Here is a 20,131-nt window from a genome sequence, read left to right as displayed (position 1 = left end):
TATGTCACTGGATTGCTTGCATGTAATGTGTGTGTTCTCCAGGCTCAACTGGAGGTTATTAATACTTCAGCTGTAAGGATTATAGCATCTTACAGCACTCAATCACCCATTCTGTCTTTTCTCTCTGTTGGCTGTTTGAACATGCTACCCAATTTGTCTCAACCCTTCAGACCACCACTGCCACCTCACCCATCTTTCCCCACAATGTAATTCTTTACATTTTCTCCTCCATTTGTTTACCCAATTCCCTTTGAAAGTCGCTAGTGAATCTAGTCCCATGGTCCTATCAGGGATTGCAGTGCAGATTATCACCTCCAGATTGGCCCATTCTTGTTAACACAGCAACAGTGAAACAAATGCTAATATTTAATAGGAATTAAACTACTCAAATGTAAACAGCATTCAAATCTGTAATATTAATCCTATGCAACAAAAATAAGCATTTAAATTACTGCACAGGAGGCCATTCAGCCCACCATGATGGTACTAGCTCTTCGAATTGACTCCACTCTCAATTATCTCCTATTCGTACTCATATTCTTCAGAGGCATTCGGCCCATCAAATGTGCACCCATTCATGGTGAAAAGGATATTGAAGAGGAACACCTGAGTATTTCGCATGCAGACTGAAGAAAGTCATTTGGAAATATTTTGTAGAGAATAGCCATCGCTTTCTTTTGTTTGACTTGAGAAGTGGACAGTATCAAGATCAAAGATTTATTTCCCCTCCTGGCCCAAGCTTTCTGCACCTGCTCCTTGGCCTGTTTGTCAAGACTGTTCTTTCTCTCTGCCTTCCTCCTCTTCCTCTTCCTGAGATAAGGAAAAATGTCTTCACCCAGAGAGTGGGGTCCCTGTGGAAGTCTCTGCCATTGAAAGAGTTGAGGCCAAAACATTGAAAGTTTTCAAGAAGGAGTTAATATCGGTCTTAGGGCTAAAGGGATCAAAGGTTTTGGGGAAAAAGCAGGAACAAGAGATTGAGTTGGATGATCAGTCACAATCATTTCAAATGGTGGAGTGGGCCGAATGGCTTATTCTTGGCCCTGTTTTCTATGATCCTACGTAAATAGATCTTCCACTTTCTATACGTCTGTTTCACAGTCGGAGGATTCAGGGTAGACCATTTAGGACGAAGATGAGGAGATATTTCTTCACCCAAAGAGGGGGAAGCCTGTAGAATTCATTCCAAAACATTGAATGTATTCAAGAGGGGGCTAGATCTAGCACTTGGAGTAAATGGGATCAAATGTTATGGGGAGAAAGCAAGATTAGGCTGTAGAGTTGGATGATCTGCCATGATCATGATGAATGGTGGAGCAGGCTCAAAGGGCCAAATTTCCTCCTCCTGCTCCTATCTTATATGTCTCTATGTTTCTATACCAAATCATCTTGTAATGTGACTATCTGCCTCTCAAGCAAGAAGGTAGCTCTGACGTTTGCCTCTGGAAGGAAACCAGGGTACCCGGAGGAAACCCGCACAGACATGGGGAGAATGTGCAAACTCCATATGGACAACGTCCGAGGCTGGGATCGAACCCAGGTCCCTGGCGCTGTGAGGCAGCAGTGCTGACCAATGTGCCATCCAACACGATGCACTTACTGTGCACTTCTGCCTTTAAGGGCTGTACTTGGAGGGTACAGCCAGCTGTCATTGGAATGCTGTTGAAAGGACATTTGGCCCATTGGGACATGCAGCCCATGCCCAGAGCTCCCCCAGCACCACCTCAGAGCCACATCGCTTACTCACTTAATGCTCGCACACTTTGCCTTGCCCTGGCATTCCTTGTCATTGAGTTCAGATACAAAGCCAGGCAAATTATCTGGTTGCCAGTGGTTACCGTTGATTGGGCTGGGCATTTGTGGCATGGCACTGCGCTCCATCAATGGTACAGCTGCACCATGTGCCAGCAGGTGGATGGGGCAGACACAGCACACAGGCTTCCATTAAAAGGCCGTGTCTCAAAGTCAGAGGAGGGGAGTGCTCAGGTATATCAAGAGAGACACTCTTCAGGCAGGGAGAGCCTGCACGATAGGTCAAAGGGCAGTCCAGGCTCTTGGACATGGTCATTCACATGTCTGAGGCCTTCAGGGTCAGGAGCCTCGAAGAGGGAGAGGAATGAAATGCCATATACGCCCCAGCCCCTGTCACATCTCTGTCTACTGTATAATTGACCGTCCTCTCCTGCAAGGGGGCAAAGGGAGTAATTGGATGAGGTGACAATGGCTGGCACAGCTGTTACTGCTGGTGACATTGGGGAGAAAGCTAGTGAGCAGTCCGGAGTGAGAGATGAGAAGGAGGAACAGGAGCTGGGGGTGGTGAGATGGGGCGCAATGCCAGGGTGTTAGGGTAGGATGAGACCAAGTGAGGGAAGATGTTGCATGCAACAGTAAGAGCCAGGTAGAGTATGAGCCATGGTGGGTGCGGTGCAGAGGTAGAATGAGTGTGAGCGATCAGGTAGAAGATGGAGGAAGGTCACTGAACTTTCTCTTGCACTGCTGGGCATTCCTCCAGGTGACTGAGGAGACACTGACCCTGGGTGGCAACCTCAGACCAGACTGGCAGGGTCTAATCCTCCTCTGCCAACGCTAGGGTAAATGGACCATCCTCTGCACCACCTTGCCCAACAGGACCCCCATGTCCCTGGATTCCAATTTCTCCTTCTCCACCAAGTCTGGGGCAAAAGTCCCAAACCAGCCAGAGCAACTCCAGATTGCCAACTCTCCTCTGGGTGCCCAATGGACTTTTGACATTGGTATTGGTGTGAGGGAGGGCACTCTATTCTGGAATATCCTGGCACCGGTGAGTTCATCTGAGAATGGCAAGAGGCGGAATCGGGCTGGCATTGGATAAGAGGGGCGGGATAATGGTGGGCAGATTGCTAATGAGATGAAGAAAACTCACGGAGAGCAAGCCTTCATGAAACTCAGCACGAGTGACAAAAAGTGAGAATATTCAGCTCTCTGTTCTTTTGTTTGGTATTTAGATGTTCCAATGGGTTTGACCGGCACCGACAGGAATGGCTGGACTATCACTGCATGGAGGAGGTACAGTAAAACCTTACCTCAGCACTCATTCCATCAGTCTTCCTTACATTACCATTTTCTTTTTTTATATAAGAATATGTCCATGTTTGCTAGTCTGCAACAATTTGATGGCATGTTAAAATCATTAATAGTCTGACGACAATTTCGAAACCTTTGGAATAAATTGAATGAGAGGTTCATGTGGATTCGGTTTGAAAGGGCTGTCCAATTTGTCCTACTGCCTGATCCTTTCCCGTAGCTCTGCTTCCCTTTTGAAAGTAACTGTTGAATTTGTTTTAACCAACCTTAAAACCATGCATTCCAGATCATCATGACTCACTGCAAAACAATTCTCTCTTCAGAACTGAAGTAATAGGAGCAACAGTATTCCATAAACCTTATCAAGCATACTCCAACATTGCTGATTTTTAACTTCAACTCACTTTCCTGCCTCTATCCTTTTAGAGTCCAAACATCAGCTGTTTAAGCATATTCAATAATGGACCATCAGGGATAAAGAATTTCAAAGACTCATTACCCTTTGGGAGAAGTATTTTCTCCTCATCTCATAGGCCTCCCTGTGTTCTAGACTCCCCGCCCGGGGGTACAACTTCTTGTCAAGCCCCTTCTCTTAGTGTCAATGAGACCATCTCTCAATCTCTTACATCCTGGAGAAAGTAGACCCAGTTTATTCAGCCTTTCATCATGGCCAACCCAGTGAATCTTTGTTGCACTGCCTCAGTGCAAGAATATCCTTCTTCAATGTGGAAGCTAAAATTGCACAGACTATCCCAGGTGTGATCTCACCAAAGTCCTCGTCACCTATAGCAAGACCTATTTATCCTTTGGAATAAATGTCAATAAGTCATTTGACTTCTTAATTATTTACTATAGCTGCATCTGTGTTCTTTAAATGAGCACACATGTCCCTTTGACCATCAACATTTATAAGTTTCACATTTCTTAAAGAAAACCTGATTTTTCTATTCTTACCACCGAATGAATAATTTAACACGTTGCCATATTATAGTTTTGTTGCCCACTCACCTAACCTGCTTATGTCTCTTAGTGTCCTCCCCACAGCTTACATTCCTGCCACCTTTGACTTGTCAGTGATACTATTATCTCCTCCTATCCCACCTGTGTTCTTTGCAAATCATCTTAAATCTGTGATCTCTGGTTGCTGACCCTCCTGCCAATTGCAAACGTGATCAACAACTTTCATTGTCTTGAACAAACCCTTGAAACCTTCCTATGTTAGCGAAGACCCTCATCCCTGATATCTTTCTGAGAATTGAGGTTGCCTTTAGTATAACTCTACCTTCAGATAAAGTTGATATCCCTTTTGAAAGGAAGGATATATTTGCCTTAGAGAGGGAGCAAGGTTCACTCAATGAGTTTCTTGGTCAAAAGGATTGAGTAGACTAGGCCTCTATTTCCTCACGTTTAGAAGAATGAGAGGTGATCTCATTGAAATATATACAGTTCTTAAGGGACTTGTTGGATAGATGGTGGGATGGTATTTGTCCTTGCCAACAAGTCAAGAACCTGAGGTCATAGTCTCAGTGTTAAGACAGATGTGGAGATTATTTCTCATTCAAAGAGTTGTAAACCTTTGGAATTCTCCACCCCAGAGATTGGTGGAACATCCAGTTGTTGAGTAAAATTCCAGTCAGACATCAGCAAATAATTGGTTATTGAGAGAATGAAGGAATATGGGAATTATGCATGGGAGTGCAGGAGAGGTAGACGATCAGCCATGATCTTATTGAACGGTGGAACAGCTGAAGGGGCTGACTGGCCTACTCCTGCTCCTATATCTTTCTAAATTCCAACTGTGAACAGCTGCAATGGCAGCTTGGCTGGTGTGAACTTGTTTCCAAAGTGAGGCCAAAATCCTCTTTATTAAAGGGTTAGAGACCCCTCCTAGAAACAAGTACCAAGACTGCAGGAGAAACTCAGCTAGTCAGACAGCGTCAGGAGAGAAAGCAGAGTTAATGTTTCGAGTCCAGTATAACCCTTCTTCAGAACTTCTCTGTGTTTTTAATTCCTCCACAGATGCTGCCAGACCTGCTGAGTTTCTCCAGCATTCTCTGTGTTTTGCTTTAGATTTTCAATGTCCGCAGTAGTTTGCCTTTGGTCGAGACACCTCTCAGAAGGGGCTTGCATGCCAGATTTTGTTTCCTCCCCCACTGCCTTCAGGAACCCGGTACAATGTCTGCCATTGCCCAATGGAGTGGGCCAACAATCTTTCTCCCTTGAATGCTCGGTTTCACAATCTGGAATAGAATGACACCCGACAGAAGCGTACATTTGGAAACTGCACCCCTCCTTCCATCCACAGCATCCCCATCCTCAACCATCCTTCATCTCCTGAACCTTAGCAGGAGAGGTTCCATTTAGAAAACACAAAAGTTCCTCTTCGGTGTTACTGCTTGAATAGCATCATTTCCACCCTATGAGAACCTCTGATAATATCACCATGGGGTTAGGCACTGAACATTTCAGTGTTCAGATCCATGCCAGTTTGAAAGACATGAAGCTGCTCTGTTTATTGTCTGTGGAATGAGGTCAGTTAGCCTTCAGTCCCAACCTAGCAGCTAAGCTTTTGTCCATGATTGCATCCTCTTGCGGGTAATGGTCAGATGTTAACTCCATCCCTCTTTAATGTTTCTGTTATTATCTTTGCAACATTTCAGCACAGCGGTGAGCTCTGTGAGGACCATCCAGAACATTTCCCAGACGTCTCCTCCACAGCAAACTTTCTAAATTCATTGGAAGTTGAAGTTACCACCACCACATCAGTGCTGCTCTCAAGCAGTCTCACTACGGAAGGTAAACATATCAACCTGTTTTCTCTCTAACCTGTTTATTATAGAAGGATGAGAAGTAACTGAAAGTGAGCTGATTTAAATAAAATTGCCTCACCCACTGTGTGGGCCATCTGAAACTGGTCCATTAAAGAAAATCTGCGAAAAGGAGAGCTTAGTGTATAACTCACAGTGTGCACAGTCAGAGCTCCACAGGAGTAAAGAAAGAAAACAAATTAATTACTTTGAAACTCAAGAATGCCAGAGAAGGTGCCATGTGTTTTTTTCATCTGAGTCAAATCGCGATCACTAGTGAAGCTGAGGGTCCGAACGGAGCTGAGGAATTTTCTGAAGAAGTAGGGAGGAAGCAGTGGCCATGTCCTCTGTAACTAGGCTGACGTGCTCCTTAGTAACAGGGATTGACTTTGACACTGCCTTCTAGTTTAGTGCTTTCAGATGTAGCTGCTGAATTCTCCCCATGAAATGAAAAACAAAGAGGTGATTTATGGAGTTCCTGCCTCTGCCTTGAAGCTTTGCCGGTTGCGAGTGTGTTTCTGGGATGTGGGCCTATGTTTTCCTGGAAAACCCTGCCAAGCTTGTGTGGAAATTCCGATTGTCCTCCTACTGGTCACGGCTCCAAGGTGGGAGTTTTGGTTTTGTAAAACGACTCAGTACATGCCGCAAACGTTATTCAAATAAGATGAAGGAGTCACTCGTGTGTGAATGTTGTCTCCATCCCCTTTTGATTTAACACAATAAATCCTCATTTGAAGCAGTTCTGGAGCAGCTTTTAAATTCTTCTTCTTGTTTTTAAGTCCTTCCTAGAAAGAAAACCCAGTAAAACGTGTGAATGATATATACTTGTCTGGTTTGTCTTGTGTCCTTCAAAATAAAACTCCAGTGTGCCCAGTATGTCATCTTCATGAATGTCTGTTTTTTTAACAAAGGTTATTCTCCAACTGACTATAGTAGCTACCTGATGAAGGAGCAGTGCTCTAAAAGCTAGTACATCCAATTAAACCTGTTGGACTATAACCTGATGTTGTGTGATTTTTAACCGTGTCCATCCCAGTCCAATACCAGCACCTCCACATGATGTTTTTATGACCCGCTGGCCTGACCAGTCCTCTCTGCATCACTCAACTTCCTTCACCATTGGCAACTGTGCCTCCAACTGCAAAATTGGCTTCCTCTGCTCCAGTTCTACGTCTGAAAAATAGACACGAGGTTGACTAATCTTTACCCGTTAACCAGAAGGTGGCCAATTTGTAGGAACCAAAGTTCTATAACACAGCCCGGTACCATCCTGCCCAGTGGTGCCACTAACTTCAAACAATCTGTGTCAGGTCTGAACGAGGTCGGCAACTGCTTTCAACTAATGCCAACTGGAAGGTCATTTATTTTGCCTAATCAATATACTGCTGCTGGAAATTCAATTGCAAGGCTTTTGTTATTTCTCATTATTGGGTAATAACTGTAACAGGAAAATTACTTTAATTGCTTTGATCTGCAAGAGTGCGCTGGTCATACTTTATTGTAGAATAAAGCAATTTTAAAAGAACTATTGCAAGTTTAATAGCTCTGAAATTGCAAATTCTTGATCCTGGCTTGAAGTTTAACCTGTCAGGATCAGAAATTGAAAGCATCACCGCCATATCAAAAAAAGTTTGCCTTCTCTCTCAAAATTTAATAAATCCATAATGTTAATTAGGTCATAAATCACGTGATTACAGCAAAGATGAAAATATGGATAAATATCCCAGAATTGTGGTCAATTGAATTTCCCAGTTTCCCTGCCAGGAATATTACAAGTTCAAAATTTACTCAAGGCGGCATTGTTATTGTATCAAGATTATTAGGGCTCTTGGAAGAGTAGGTCTGGAAAGGTTGTTTCCCCTGGTGGGAGAGTCTAGGGCCATGGCGCATTATCTCAAAATAAGGGATCATGCATTTAAGACGGGGGTGAGGAAGAATTTCTTCTCTCAGAGGGGAGTGAGTCTGGAAGGCTGTCGAGGCTGGGCCATTAAGGATTTTCAAGTCTGAGATAGTTAGATGTTTTGGAGAATCAAGAGTTATGGGGAAAAGGCAGGAAAATGGAGTCGAGGATTAGTTATAGGGGTTTGTGATCAGTTAGGCAATCGATGATATATTTTCTCATAGTATATTGAGTTGGTTAAGAAACAGTAGTCTAGACATGATATGGTAGTTAGTTAGATAAAAACAGTATATAACAGTGACAACTGGGGATGGTTCACTAATACCAAAGGGCAAACTGGCTGTTAGCACGGTGAGTTTCAGTCACGTTAAAGTGGTACAGGCAGCATTCTGCTCTCTAGCTAAGGTGTTAAGTCATTCTTCCCTCAGTTTTCCTGCTGTCCAGCTTCCATCTGCCTAATGAGGACTGCTCAATGAAGACTGCTTTCTGGGAAGTTTCCCCTCTGCCCTGAGTCTACCCAATTCTTGTCCCTACATGGTTCCTCCAGTGCACATTTGTCCTAGCCCCAGAGAGATTACTCCAGAATCTGACTCCTTATCTCACTTGGCCATGGCTTGGCTTTTAGCAAGAAGCTTCTCTAACTTGCTTGTCTCCAGTGTGGTTATTCCAGTGTGGAACTGACCTAGCCCTGGTGCCTACTCTCCTGAGTACACCCCACTCTGAGCCTGACACTTACTGTTGGCTTACATTTCTAGGGGTGGATAACCTACACTATGTCCCACAGTTGTACCCTCTTGGCCAGTGGTCATGGGACATTCATTCATGATATCAAATGATCATCGTCCCATTGGTCGCTCTCATTTGAGAACTGGTTTATCATTCTGCATAAGCATATTTTCAGAGACGACACTGACAATAAAGTGTGTTTGTCACCAGATGTATTGCTGATACTAGCCTTGGGCATTGTGACTTCTGCAAATTTTTTGCAATTCTTTCCTTTGTTTTCATAGGCAAGAATTTTAGAAGGTTAAGTATTGCTGTAATGGCTGCTAAACTACATCTCATGCATGGTACATAGCAGGAAAATTCTGTTTTCAAGGGACCCTTCAACAAGGGTTATCAGATTAATGATGATCTCACTGAATGACAAAACAGATTCAATGGGCAGAATGGCCTACTTCTGTTCCTATGGAGCTGTTTGGAGCACCTTCATTCAGAAGCAAGTTATGAAGCTTGGTGAACCACTTTCTCATTGCCGTTTCTAACAGTAATCCCACAATTGTAACAGTGAAATGAAAAAAGTTTGAATATTTGGCAATAAATTAAACCAGCTGTTTGATGGAAAACCTGTTGGGATATCTTATACCAAAATGTGTCAACAAAATGAAGTGAGGACGATTGATAGGGTAGGTGGGGAGAAATTGTTTCCACTGATGAGAAAGATTTGGAACTAAAGAAAAGGTAATTACCAGATGAACCAGAGTAGAGACAAAAAATGGAAATTGCTGGAAAAGCTCAACAGGTCTGGCAGCATCTGTGGAGGGAAATCAGAGTTAACATTTTGGGTCGAGTTTCCCTTCCTCAGATCCTTCCTCACTCCACCCAAAAATGTTAACCTTGAATTTCTCTCCACAGATGCTGCCAGACCTGCTGAACTTTTCCAGCAATTTGTTTTTGTTTCTGATTTCCATCATCCGCAGTTCTTTCGGTTTTTATTGAACCAGAGAAGAGTGTTTTGTTTTGGGCAGAAGGCAGTCCCAGTAAGGCTGGTAAGGCTAGTGAAAGCTAACTGTACAGGGACTCTCAAAAGGGAATTGAATTTTTTTTTTAAAAAAAAGGAATTGGAATTGCAGAGCTGTGGGGTAACGGCAGCAGACTGCGATAAATTGAAGAGCACTTTCAAAGAACTGGCAGAGACTTCAAGTCTCTGTGAACTCAGTCCTTCAACTGTAGCTGATGTGTAATGTTGAAGTGTGCAGCAAATGGGTTTGGTTATTTTATGGAAAGTATTGGAAATAATTAGCAAATGATCAGAGAAAAAATGCAGGCTTGTTAAAATAATCTACACTGTCAGTAATACAACACTCCTGCCACACTACCCCTCGGCTACTTTGAGCATTAATTCTCAATCTTATTTTAGTTGCTCACAGTTCATTAAATATTACACATTAGCCTCATAAATCAGTACCGAATATCCAAACTTAAACATTATGAGATTTTATTACAATTCACACTTATTAAGTGTTAACAACAGGAAGCACTTTTTTTTCCCCAAGTACCTTCATTATATAAGTAAACATTGAAGTAGTTAACAGCCTAGCGCAGGGATGTGACATCCATGTGTGTTTACTGAGGACTCTTGGAGCTCAAGTGTGGAATGTTGGAGTTGTCTTCAGTAACTCAGGAAAATAATCTCCTATAGCCATCTGTTGCTATTTCATCAAAAGCAGAATTGAAATCACATGTACTTTTGAAATTAACCAAACACACCCTCAAGCTGACCTCACCTCCACCAAAAATAAGCCATACCAATACCGTAAAGAAAACACCGTGGATGCTGGAAATCTGAAATAAAGCAGGGTATGTCGGAGATGCAGAACAGGTATGGTGGTATCTATGGAGAGAAGATTTAACATTTCAGGTCATCTTCTGTGAAGATAGGAATTAGGAGTAGGCCACTGAAGCTGTGAAGCCTGCTGTGCATTCAATAAAATCTCTACATTGTGGAAGCAAGCCATTTTGGCCCATCAAGTCCACCCCATGGGGAATTTAGTATAGCCAAACTTAAACTGCACATCTTTGGATTGAAGGAGGAAACCAGAGCAAACCCACACAGACATGGGGAGAACGTGCAAACTCCAGACAGTCAGTTGCCTGAGAATGGAATCGAGCCCAGGTACCTGGCACTGTGAGGTACTGTTGCTAACCACTGAGCTATCGTGGCTGATCTGGTTGTTCTGTGTTCCAGGCTACCCTCAATCACCTTTCACCCTCCTGTTTATCAAGAACCATCTGTGAAGGAAGGTCATTCACCTAAAAATTAGCTTCCTATTTCTAAATGTCTTTCACAAGAGGTTTGTGTTACTTGATGAGTGAGGTTCACATTTATATAGCATTTTCCACATCCACGAGACAGAACAAAAGTTAGTCAAAGAAATACTCTTTGAAGTTGTAAAGTAGGAATCTATATTATGTAGATTCCATAAGCAATAATGTGATAATGACCAGAGAATTTATTTGTCTGATGCTAACTGATGCCTAAATATAAGAAATGGTTAACTCCCCTCACTCCTCTCTGTAAAGAGCGCCTTGTGGTCTTTGACAACCAGCCAATAGGGAAATGGGGCCTGATTTTAGCACTTCATCATAAATACAACATCTCGAACAGTGCAGCACTCCCTCAGTAGTACTGCACTGGAGAGTCTGAAGTTTAACTGCCTGCCAATTGCAAACTGGGCACCACTTCTTGCCTGATAGCACGGTGGCTCAGTGGCTTGCACTACTGCCTTACAGCGCCAGGCACCTGGATTTGATTCCAACCTTAGGTGACTGTCTGTGTGGAGTTTGCACATTTTCTGCATGGATTTCCTCCCACAATCCAAAGCTGTGCACGTTAGGTGAATTGGCCATGCTAAATTGAGAGCGTGTTGCTGGAAAAGCACAGTGGGTCAGGCAGCAAAGAGGAGCAGGAAAATTGATGTTTCAGGCTATAGCCCTTCGTCATTCCTGAAGGGCTCCAGCATGGGACATCGATTTTCCTGCTCCTCCGATGCTGCCTGACCTGCTGTGCTTTTCCAACAACACTCTCTCAACTCTGATCTCCATCATCTGCAGACCTCACTGTCTCCTGGCCATGCTAAATTGTCCATAGTGTTCAGGGATGTGTAGGTTAGGTACATTAGTCAGGGGTGAATGTAGAGGAATGGGTTTGGGTGGGAGGGTCTGTTTCCACGCTGTAGGGAATCTATGAATGGTGTGAGGGCACAAAGGATGCCCTCCGAAAGACCCAACTCCCTTCCCATTCTTTTCCACAGTGATGCTTCAGCTGCTTTCTGTATTTTATAATCAATTTTGTTTTTGGTGAAATAATTAAGAGGGCACCTCTTGTGTTGATGCACCCTCTCCCTGAGTTATCTTTCACTACAGATTGCTGTTCTCTCCTGGAGTTAGCACTCGAGAGTCAGACAGAAAAGGAAAGAGAAAAAAAAGAGAAAGGAGGAAATCAGATCCAAAGCTAAATTTATGAATAGGGATATTAAACTAGATATGTACAATGGCATCACGTCACAGATCTGAGCTTATTATCAGTTGTCAATGTGCCTTGCCATCTAATTCCAGTTTGCTCTTTCCTCTAGATGACACAAAACTCATTTTTCGTCAGAAGGACAACGGTAAGTTTTATAATGATTTACATTTTTAATTTGCTTTCACAATGTATGTTCTTCCATTAACTTTTTTTTCTCATTTTGGGGTTTTTAAACTATTTCTCAAGCTTTATTTTAAAATATTTATGAGAGGTATCCCAGATGCTTATGGGTGTCAGCAAGCATAGCCTTTTTTATAGAGCAAGTTACTGTTATCACCTGCAGGGTGCTATACAAAGAGACAGTAGATGCAGATTCTCCAGGAGTTGTTTTCAGCCAATGTGCTGTGATAGACTGGGTTGTGCTGTCAGAACGTCCCCACGCGTGCTGTGAAATTTTGCACGACAGTATTGAACAGCAATGTCAAACAGACATTGTTTCATCTTAAACCAAACCTACATCAACCAAAATGACAACTCATTAAATTTGTGAAAATTAATCACCAAATTTAAAAAAAAACAAGCTATCAGTCGCTGAACTGAATGCATCAGATTTAGGGCCATGAGTAGTTAGAAATAATTGAGGTAAGCAGATTTTGAAAATGTAGGCGAAAGTGAGGACTGTATCAATATTAGAGTCGAGAGTGTGTTGCTGGAAAAGCACAGCAGGTCAGGCAGCATCCGAGGAGCAGGAGAATCGACGTTTCAGACAAAAGCCCTTCATCATTTTGAAAATGTGTCCGTGCTCATGATCGAAGCTGGTTTATTTTTTTTCTGGTGGATTCGAAACATTAATGCATTTGATCCTTCTTTAGCTTGATGCAAACCTCTCAAGTAAGACCATGACCATAATAAACATGGGAAAATGTGACATTTATGAACAATCCGTACAGCTGAAAAATGTGGGTGTTCTGTGGAATGGTTTGTTTCATTGAAATTTGCTTTGTTATTGAAAGGTTTGGGAGTCACTGCTCTAGTATATTTAAACCAGGTATTGGATATACTTGTACATCTGGGAGGGAGAAATTGCGAGCGTAATGGTTAGAGAGTGGGTCTTACTGCAAAGCTGTTCCAAGCTGTGTGGTATCATACAGCGGTCATACAAACTGGGACTCTGAGTTAGTGAATGGACACACAACCTTGTATAGCAGACAATGACCTTTGTCCTCCTACAGTCCACACCAGTCCTGTTACAGGCATCATTGGCTGTAAATAAAATTTACTTCTTTCTCTCCGTTTTTAAGTTGGGAATGGACCTTGATCTCCTGCTCACCCTTGTATTTTGTTTCATAATTTGCAAGTTACTCGATGCAGGTATTGCCAGCATTTGCCCATCCCTAATTGCTCTGGAAAAGGTGGTGATGAGCCACCTTCTTCTCTTTGTGTTGGTGTAGGTATTTCCGAGCTGCTGAATTCTAGAATCCTGGCCCAGTGACAATGGCGGAATGGTGGTGAAGCTCCAAGCCAGGATGCAGTGTGATTGGAAGTGATGGTAGTGTTCCCATGCATTTGTTGTCTTTGTCTGTCTGAGTGACAGAGGTCGCTGGTGTGGGAGGGGCTGTCAAAGTGCCCTTATCAAGTCTCTGTCATGCATCTTGTGGAGGTTACACAGTGCAGCCACATTGTATTGTTATTGGAGAGAGTGAGTGTTTAAAGTGGTGAGCGAGGTACTGATCAGAGAGCTGCTTTCTTTTTCAAGAAGATGATAAGCTTCCTGAGTGTTGTTGGAGCTGCACAAAGGGCGAGTGGAGCGTATTCCTTCACCCTCCTGGCTTTGCCTTCTCATTAGGGGAAAGGCTTTAGCAAATCAGGAAATGAGTCACTCACCTCTGCTGACCCAATCTTAGCTTCAGTTACTGCTGTCAGTATTTGTGTTTAGGCATTGCAGCTGTCTGTTCAGGGAGGGTTTAGCTCAGTTGGCTGGGTGCTTGGTTAATTAATGCAGAGTGATACTAACAGCATGGGTTCAGATTCCAGCACCAACTGAGGTTACTAGGAAGGGCTCTCCTTCTCAACCACCCCAACCTGAGGTATGGTAACCCCCAGGTTAAACCACCACCAGTCATTTCTTTCTAGTGAGAGAGCAGTATTATGATCTGGTAGACAATGACAATATAATTGTAGCTGGTGTTTATTTGCCTAGGTTTTTATCTTATCAAGCAAAGAACTGTACATTAAAATTCAGCAAAACAAATACCCTTTAATAAATAGGAATATAAAGTTATAGTTGAAGTTTCTCAGTTCCCAGTGTTTGTACAGACAGCTGTGCAGACACAAATGCACATCTTTTTATTTGTTCTCTGCACTCTGTGACACTGCTAAAGGGTATACACCTCAGGAAGGAATTGATCTCTTGTAAACCTGTTTTAGGCTATTACCAAAAATCAAAATGGCTTCTCTTTGGTTTCCTTCTTCAATTCATAGAATAGAAGTTTTCATCAAATACCTACAGTGTGGAAACAGGTCCTTCAGCCCAACAAGTCCACACCGACCCTCCGAAGAGTAACCCACCCAGACACATAACCCTACCCCACTACTCTACATTCACCTCTGATTAATGTACCTAACCTACACGTCCCTGAACACTATGGTCAATTTAGCATGGCCAATTCGCTTGACCTGCACATCTTTGCATTGTGGGAGGAAACCCACACAGACACGGGAGAATGTGCAAACTCCACATAGATAGTCACCTGAGGCTGGAAGCAAATGCAGGTCTCTGGCACAGTGAGGCAGCAGTGCTGATCACTGAGCCACCATGTTTGTGATAGCACTTTATATGAAATGTTGCATTGTCAATTTCCCCTGTGCTGTCTATAATTTTAACTCCCTCTATCAGGACAGGTTCAACATTTTCCCAATTATTCTTCCTATGGGATGTTTTGACTCCAGCAGAGTGTCTTTTCCTGAGGTGATTGTGCTTATGCTATCCCCATAACATAAGAAAATAAGACATGGGTAACATGGCATTGAAAGATCAAACAGATGTTTATTGCTGCCCGCTAATATATACAAATATTACATTCATGAGTGCATCATGTCTGGGCAATTATTAAGCAATTCATTTACAAAGAGTAGCACACTTAACCACAATGTGGCAAGAATTCAGATGTGATGGAGATCATTGTACCCTCAAGTTGCATGCTATGATACAGTGATGATGTCATGAATATGTTTGTTAATTGGTGTTTGCAGTTTTTAAACATATACTGATTGTGGACATAACGTAATGCTTTCCATGGTTCATTGCCATTATTATAGACCCCACCTCAATTCCTGTGGGAACCACCAAGGAGACAATACCCTTTAGGGGAAGCTCAGTTTGGTGACTACATTCAACCACATTGACTGAGTTCAGTTTCGACCCTGGTTGAAATGGTTGCCTTTGAGATTGTGTCATTCCATGAAGCCTTATTTTTTTCCAGGTGACCATGGCCTTGTGAGATTACCAATATGGGCAGCATCTACTGCCCTCCATTGAGATGATTGTTGAGATTGGGCAGGGTGAGTGGGTACCAGATGGGGATACCACAGCCTGCCCTGACTGTCTCACAGCCAGCTGAGACCCTTAAGTGGAGAATTGATGCCCATCCATTGCCACCAGTATTCACCCAGCAACAGGCATGGCAGAGCAGTCATCACTGAAATGCAAGCCCTTCCTTTGTTTGAGTTCCCCACTGTGGTCAGTGCCTGATTGAGTGATCTAATGTTGGGAAGGGCATGACTTGCTAAAGGTCAACCCACTACCTTCACAGCCCCACAGCCATGAGTCCCATTCCATGACCTCTCTCTGCCCCTCCCCCACACACTGGTGACTTTGGCAATCCTTTATGTGGGTACATTACCGATCAGTGCCACTGCTCCCGCTGGCCAGTACCTGCAGTGAACAGCCTCCAGCCTCGGTTGGCCAGCTGTCCTGATAGGGTGAGATTTTGCCCCTTGACCCAGGGAAAGGGGCAGCACTGGCAGCTTTGTCCAAAACGTCGCTCTAGGAGGATCTTTCCAGCTCTCCCATCAGTGAGTGAGATCCCACGACCTCGATTCAATGCTACTCATGATATTGAGGTAGGTATAGAGATGGAGGTGAAAGTGAGGACTGCAGATGCTGGAAACCAGAGTCTAGATTAGAGTGATGCTGGAAAAGCACAGCAGGTCAGGCAGCATCTGAGGAGCAGGAAAATCGACGTTTCGGGCAAAAGCTCTTCATCACGAATGAAGGTGCCTTACAACATTGTTGTTAGTCCTTGGTTAAATTGTTGGGATGTAATAATGAGATACTGAAATCAGTAAGCAAAAAATAATCTAGGTTTTATCTTCACTACCAAACAAAATGGGTCGAATCTTTGTTTTCCATTCAGGGTGAGGCAGCACTGGACGCGAAGATACCAATTACAATCAATCAAATTGCACATCTTACAGGCCAAGACCTGGCTGGCTGGTTTTGAATCATTATCTGCTCATTAGTTGTGCAGATCTGGTATTTCTCCACAAAAATGCAGCATTAAAAACATTGGGAACAGAGAAGTGACCCTGTTGCCCAGAGAATTCTATTCCTGTCCTAGACTGACAAAAGTTAGTTCACACTCCAGCAACGCTGGTCTTTGCAATTCCTCCACCACCTCTCTGTCTTTTCCCTTTCCTCTCTCCTTTTACTCAACTTTGAACGTTTGCCATTCCCCTTTGCTGTTCGTCCCTTTCTCACAGAGTTTTATTTTCTCGTTGGTGTAAAGTTCTTTGGGAATCCTCTTTTTGTGTGCAAGGACCATTATGAAAGTTTGAAGCATGGCTATTGTCGTTCACTTCTCCCACTCTCTTCCTCGTCATATTCCTCAATTCCTTCTGTTATACGTAACGGAGGGTAAGTGAAGTGAAAACCCAATTCCCCTTGCTTGCTGTAGGCAATTTGTGTTCTGTTTTGCTGTGGTATGACCATGTGTCTGGGAGGTTAAACACACACAATGGCAATCTCGTTCCTCTCTCTCTCTATCTCTCTCTCTCTCTGCCACACTGACCAGAGCAAATTAGCTCTTCCTCACTGGTGGTGTTGTCTGTCTGAGTGTTGCCCATTGTCTGATGTAGAGAATGCTGGTGCCAGATGTCCAACTTAAATGATACCTTTGTTGTTCCCATTCCATTTTTCACTGGCATAGATTGCAGCTGGTGCGCCAATGGATGTCAGGGCCATCTTGATGGTGTTGGTGCCCACACCATGTGGAAGCTTTGGAAGATCGATGTAACTTTGTCGGTTTCTGCATGAAAACCTGTCTCTACGTCACGCTCCTTGAAGATGTTGCATCCTCACTTGGGGAAGTGATCGATGTCCTCAAAGCTCTCTTGCCTGATGGTGATGGGATGGTCTTTTTGCCATTCAGTCATTATTGCCTTGGTTTTTGTGCAGATAATGCATAGACCAACCCTGGAGTTGCTAGTCTCAAATGTATTGGTCGTGCTGTGGAACAAACACTTCTGCAGGAAGACGAGGTTTTCTGAAAAATCAATGTCAGTCAATTGTTGGCAGATTCCAAATTCTGTGACATGCCTTTCTCATGATTAATGAAAAGGAAAGGAATGGTAAGAGTTTGCAACCTTTCTCAAGAAGGCTGTAGTGCCCCTGCTAGTCTCAATGTAGCTGCTAGTTTCAAGGCATAAGCCTTTGAAGGTGGCGATGTCCCACTCCAGAACACTCCTGTAATGTACTGCCAATGGCTGCAATCCAAAACTTCCTTAAGGTCAATTAAGTTTATAACAAATGGCTTCTGATATTCAAAGTTCTGTTGTAAGGGTAAGGAGGGTGTTCCCGATGGTCGGTGCATCCAGAACCAGGGTCAAAAACCAAAAGAGAAAATGCTGGAAAATCTCAGCAGGTCTGGCAGCATCTGTAAGGAGAGAAAAGAGCTGTCGTTTCGAGTCTAACTGACCCTTTTTCAAAGATTCCAACATCCACAGTAATTTGCTTTTACCAGGGGTCACAGTTTGAGGATATGGAGTGGACCATTTAGGATGGAGATGAAGAGCGATTTCTTCACCCAGAGAGTGGTGAGCCTGGGGAATTCATTACCACAGGAAGTAGTTGATGCCAAAACATTGTATTCAAGAGGCGGCTAGATATAGCACTTGGGGTGAATGGGATCAAAAGTTATGGGGAGAAAGCAGGAGTAGGTTATTGAGTTGGACGATCAGCCATGATCATGATGATGGCCTCCTCCTGTTCCTATCTTCTACGTTGCTATGATGATCCTGAATGTAAATATCACAACATGATCTGATACCCCCAGAGGGCTGCCTGGTCAAAATCATGGAGAGCATCTATTTCCGTTTCCAGTCTATGCTCAGTACCTTGCAATTGGACCTTGCCTGTCTATTTGTTGCAGATGTACTCCTCATCTCTAGTCATCGTGGATATCCACTGCAGTTCAGATCGAGGTGATTAGATTCCTGAACTTTGTTATGATGGAGTTCTTGCCATGTTTCAGTAGCTTTGCTCTCACCTTGCTGATCTCTGATGGCCTGAGGTTCTTCAGAATATTGATAGTTCTTTGAACCTCTGATGTGAACATTTCTCCCAGGCTGGTGCTTGGCTGGCGTTTATTAATAATGAATGTGGAGTTAGGGCGAGGCAGACCCCTAGTTCCACTTCAATAAGGGATAGTGCAAAGGGAAAGTTATCACTATTTAGCTTGTCATAGAAGCAACAAACAGTCTTTGCAGGTCTGATGAGGATGGAAATCTTTTAAAATTCTGAACTTTAACGTAGATGAGTTCTGACAGCTGGAATTGAAATCTGAGGATAATAGTGGGATTTCTTCTCTGATATTAATGTTCAGCAGGTCATGAAGGTAGGCACTTGTGGCTTTTGTACCAGGAGACTACATTTTTTACAGATGGACCTGGTATTTTGAAATCAAATTGGGAGCCTTTTAAACACTTTACACCCGTCCATGTCTTAAAATACAGAACGATACAGCCTTGTTAGTGCTGATGCTCATACAGGCTTCATTGCTCACTTGCAGACTGCTCGGCCCCTTTCTGAATCTGGACTTTGAAACTCATTAGCTCAGGCAGGTTTCAGTCATATGGCCAGTACAGGTCTTGTCCAGTTGGAATGATTTAACTAAAAGCTACTGCTGTACAATGGGCGTAATGAATGAGATCTTTACACTTGCTAAAAATGAATCGGTTTCTGCCTACTCATTGTTAGGGCTCCAACTCAGAGCCATGGAGTCTGCACTTATGTTTTCGGCGAATCTCCAAACAATAGCAAGTATAAATTCCACAGAGAGGATGTGTCTAATTATGCAACTTCTCAGGGGATACCATCCCACACAAGACAATCTAATTAGGAACTTTCTGGAAGCTTGATCGTCTGTTGGTATTGCAAAGGTCACCTGATCCTTGGCAACCACCTTAGCATTCCATCAGTGTCCATTTTAAAATATTTATGACCGTTCCAGAAGCTTCTATTTGAACACATAGACTTTTTAAAGTTACGAGTAGGATAAGGCTGCACTGGGTATGACACATCGCTCTCAAGACTCTGTATCTACTCAAGAAACACAGAGATGCTGTCTGGCAGCATCTGTGGAGAGAAAAACAGAGTATGACTCCCAGATTTGAAACATTAACTCTGTTTTCTCTCCATACATAGTGCCAGACCTGCTGAGATTCTCTACTGTTTTCTGTGCTTGTTTCAGATTTCCAGCATCCACAGTATTTTGGCTTTATTGTACCTACTTAATCCTGTTGTATATGTTTTTACTGGCTGTTTTAATGGCTTTTGTGATACGCGTGGTAATAAATTATTGCAGTGCAGAAATTGAGCCTATCTTACTTTGGAGATGTTGGTTGAGATCGAACACTGTTGGTGTAAGTTAAAACTGTCTCTAGCCAAATTGGATAAATGCTTTAATTACATTTCTAATACTAGTTTTTCTTGCCACATATTAGGTTACACAATAAACTACTTTTTTTCTTCTGCGAACAATATATTTTTCTTAACTCAAGTCTTCTACTCTGCTGGCAAGCCCAAAACCGTGTGGCTAACACAACAGTCTTATGGGTTCA

At 43.1% G+C, this 20,131-nt stretch overlaps 1 protein-coding gene across 1 annotated transcript in view; it reads left to right on the top strand.

Moving 5' to 3' along the window:
- Window positions 1-20,131, top strand: part of LOC122539786 (plexin domain-containing protein 1-like) — a 276,760-nt gene that overhangs the window by 199,025 nt on the left and 57,604 nt on the right. The window contains exons 10-12 of the mRNA XM_043674842.1: window positions 2,982-3,042; window positions 5,721-5,856; window positions 12,123-12,158. Coding sequence (XP_043530777.1) covers window positions 2,982-3,042; window positions 5,721-5,856; window positions 12,123-12,158 — 233 coding nt within the window. The remainder of the gene's footprint in view (window positions 1-2,981; window positions 3,043-5,720; window positions 5,857-12,122; window positions 12,159-20,131) is intronic.

The sequence above is a fragment of the Chiloscyllium plagiosum genome, chromosome 33, assembly GCF_004010195.1.
Source record: "Chiloscyllium plagiosum isolate BGI_BamShark_2017 chromosome 33, ASM401019v2, whole genome shotgun sequence".
NCBI classification, from domain to species: Eukaryota; Metazoa; Chordata; class Chondrichthyes; order Orectolobiformes; family Hemiscylliidae; genus Chiloscyllium; species Chiloscyllium plagiosum.
Note: the sequence above shows the minus strand (reverse complement) of the source record. Positions and strands in the feature narration are given on the sequence as shown.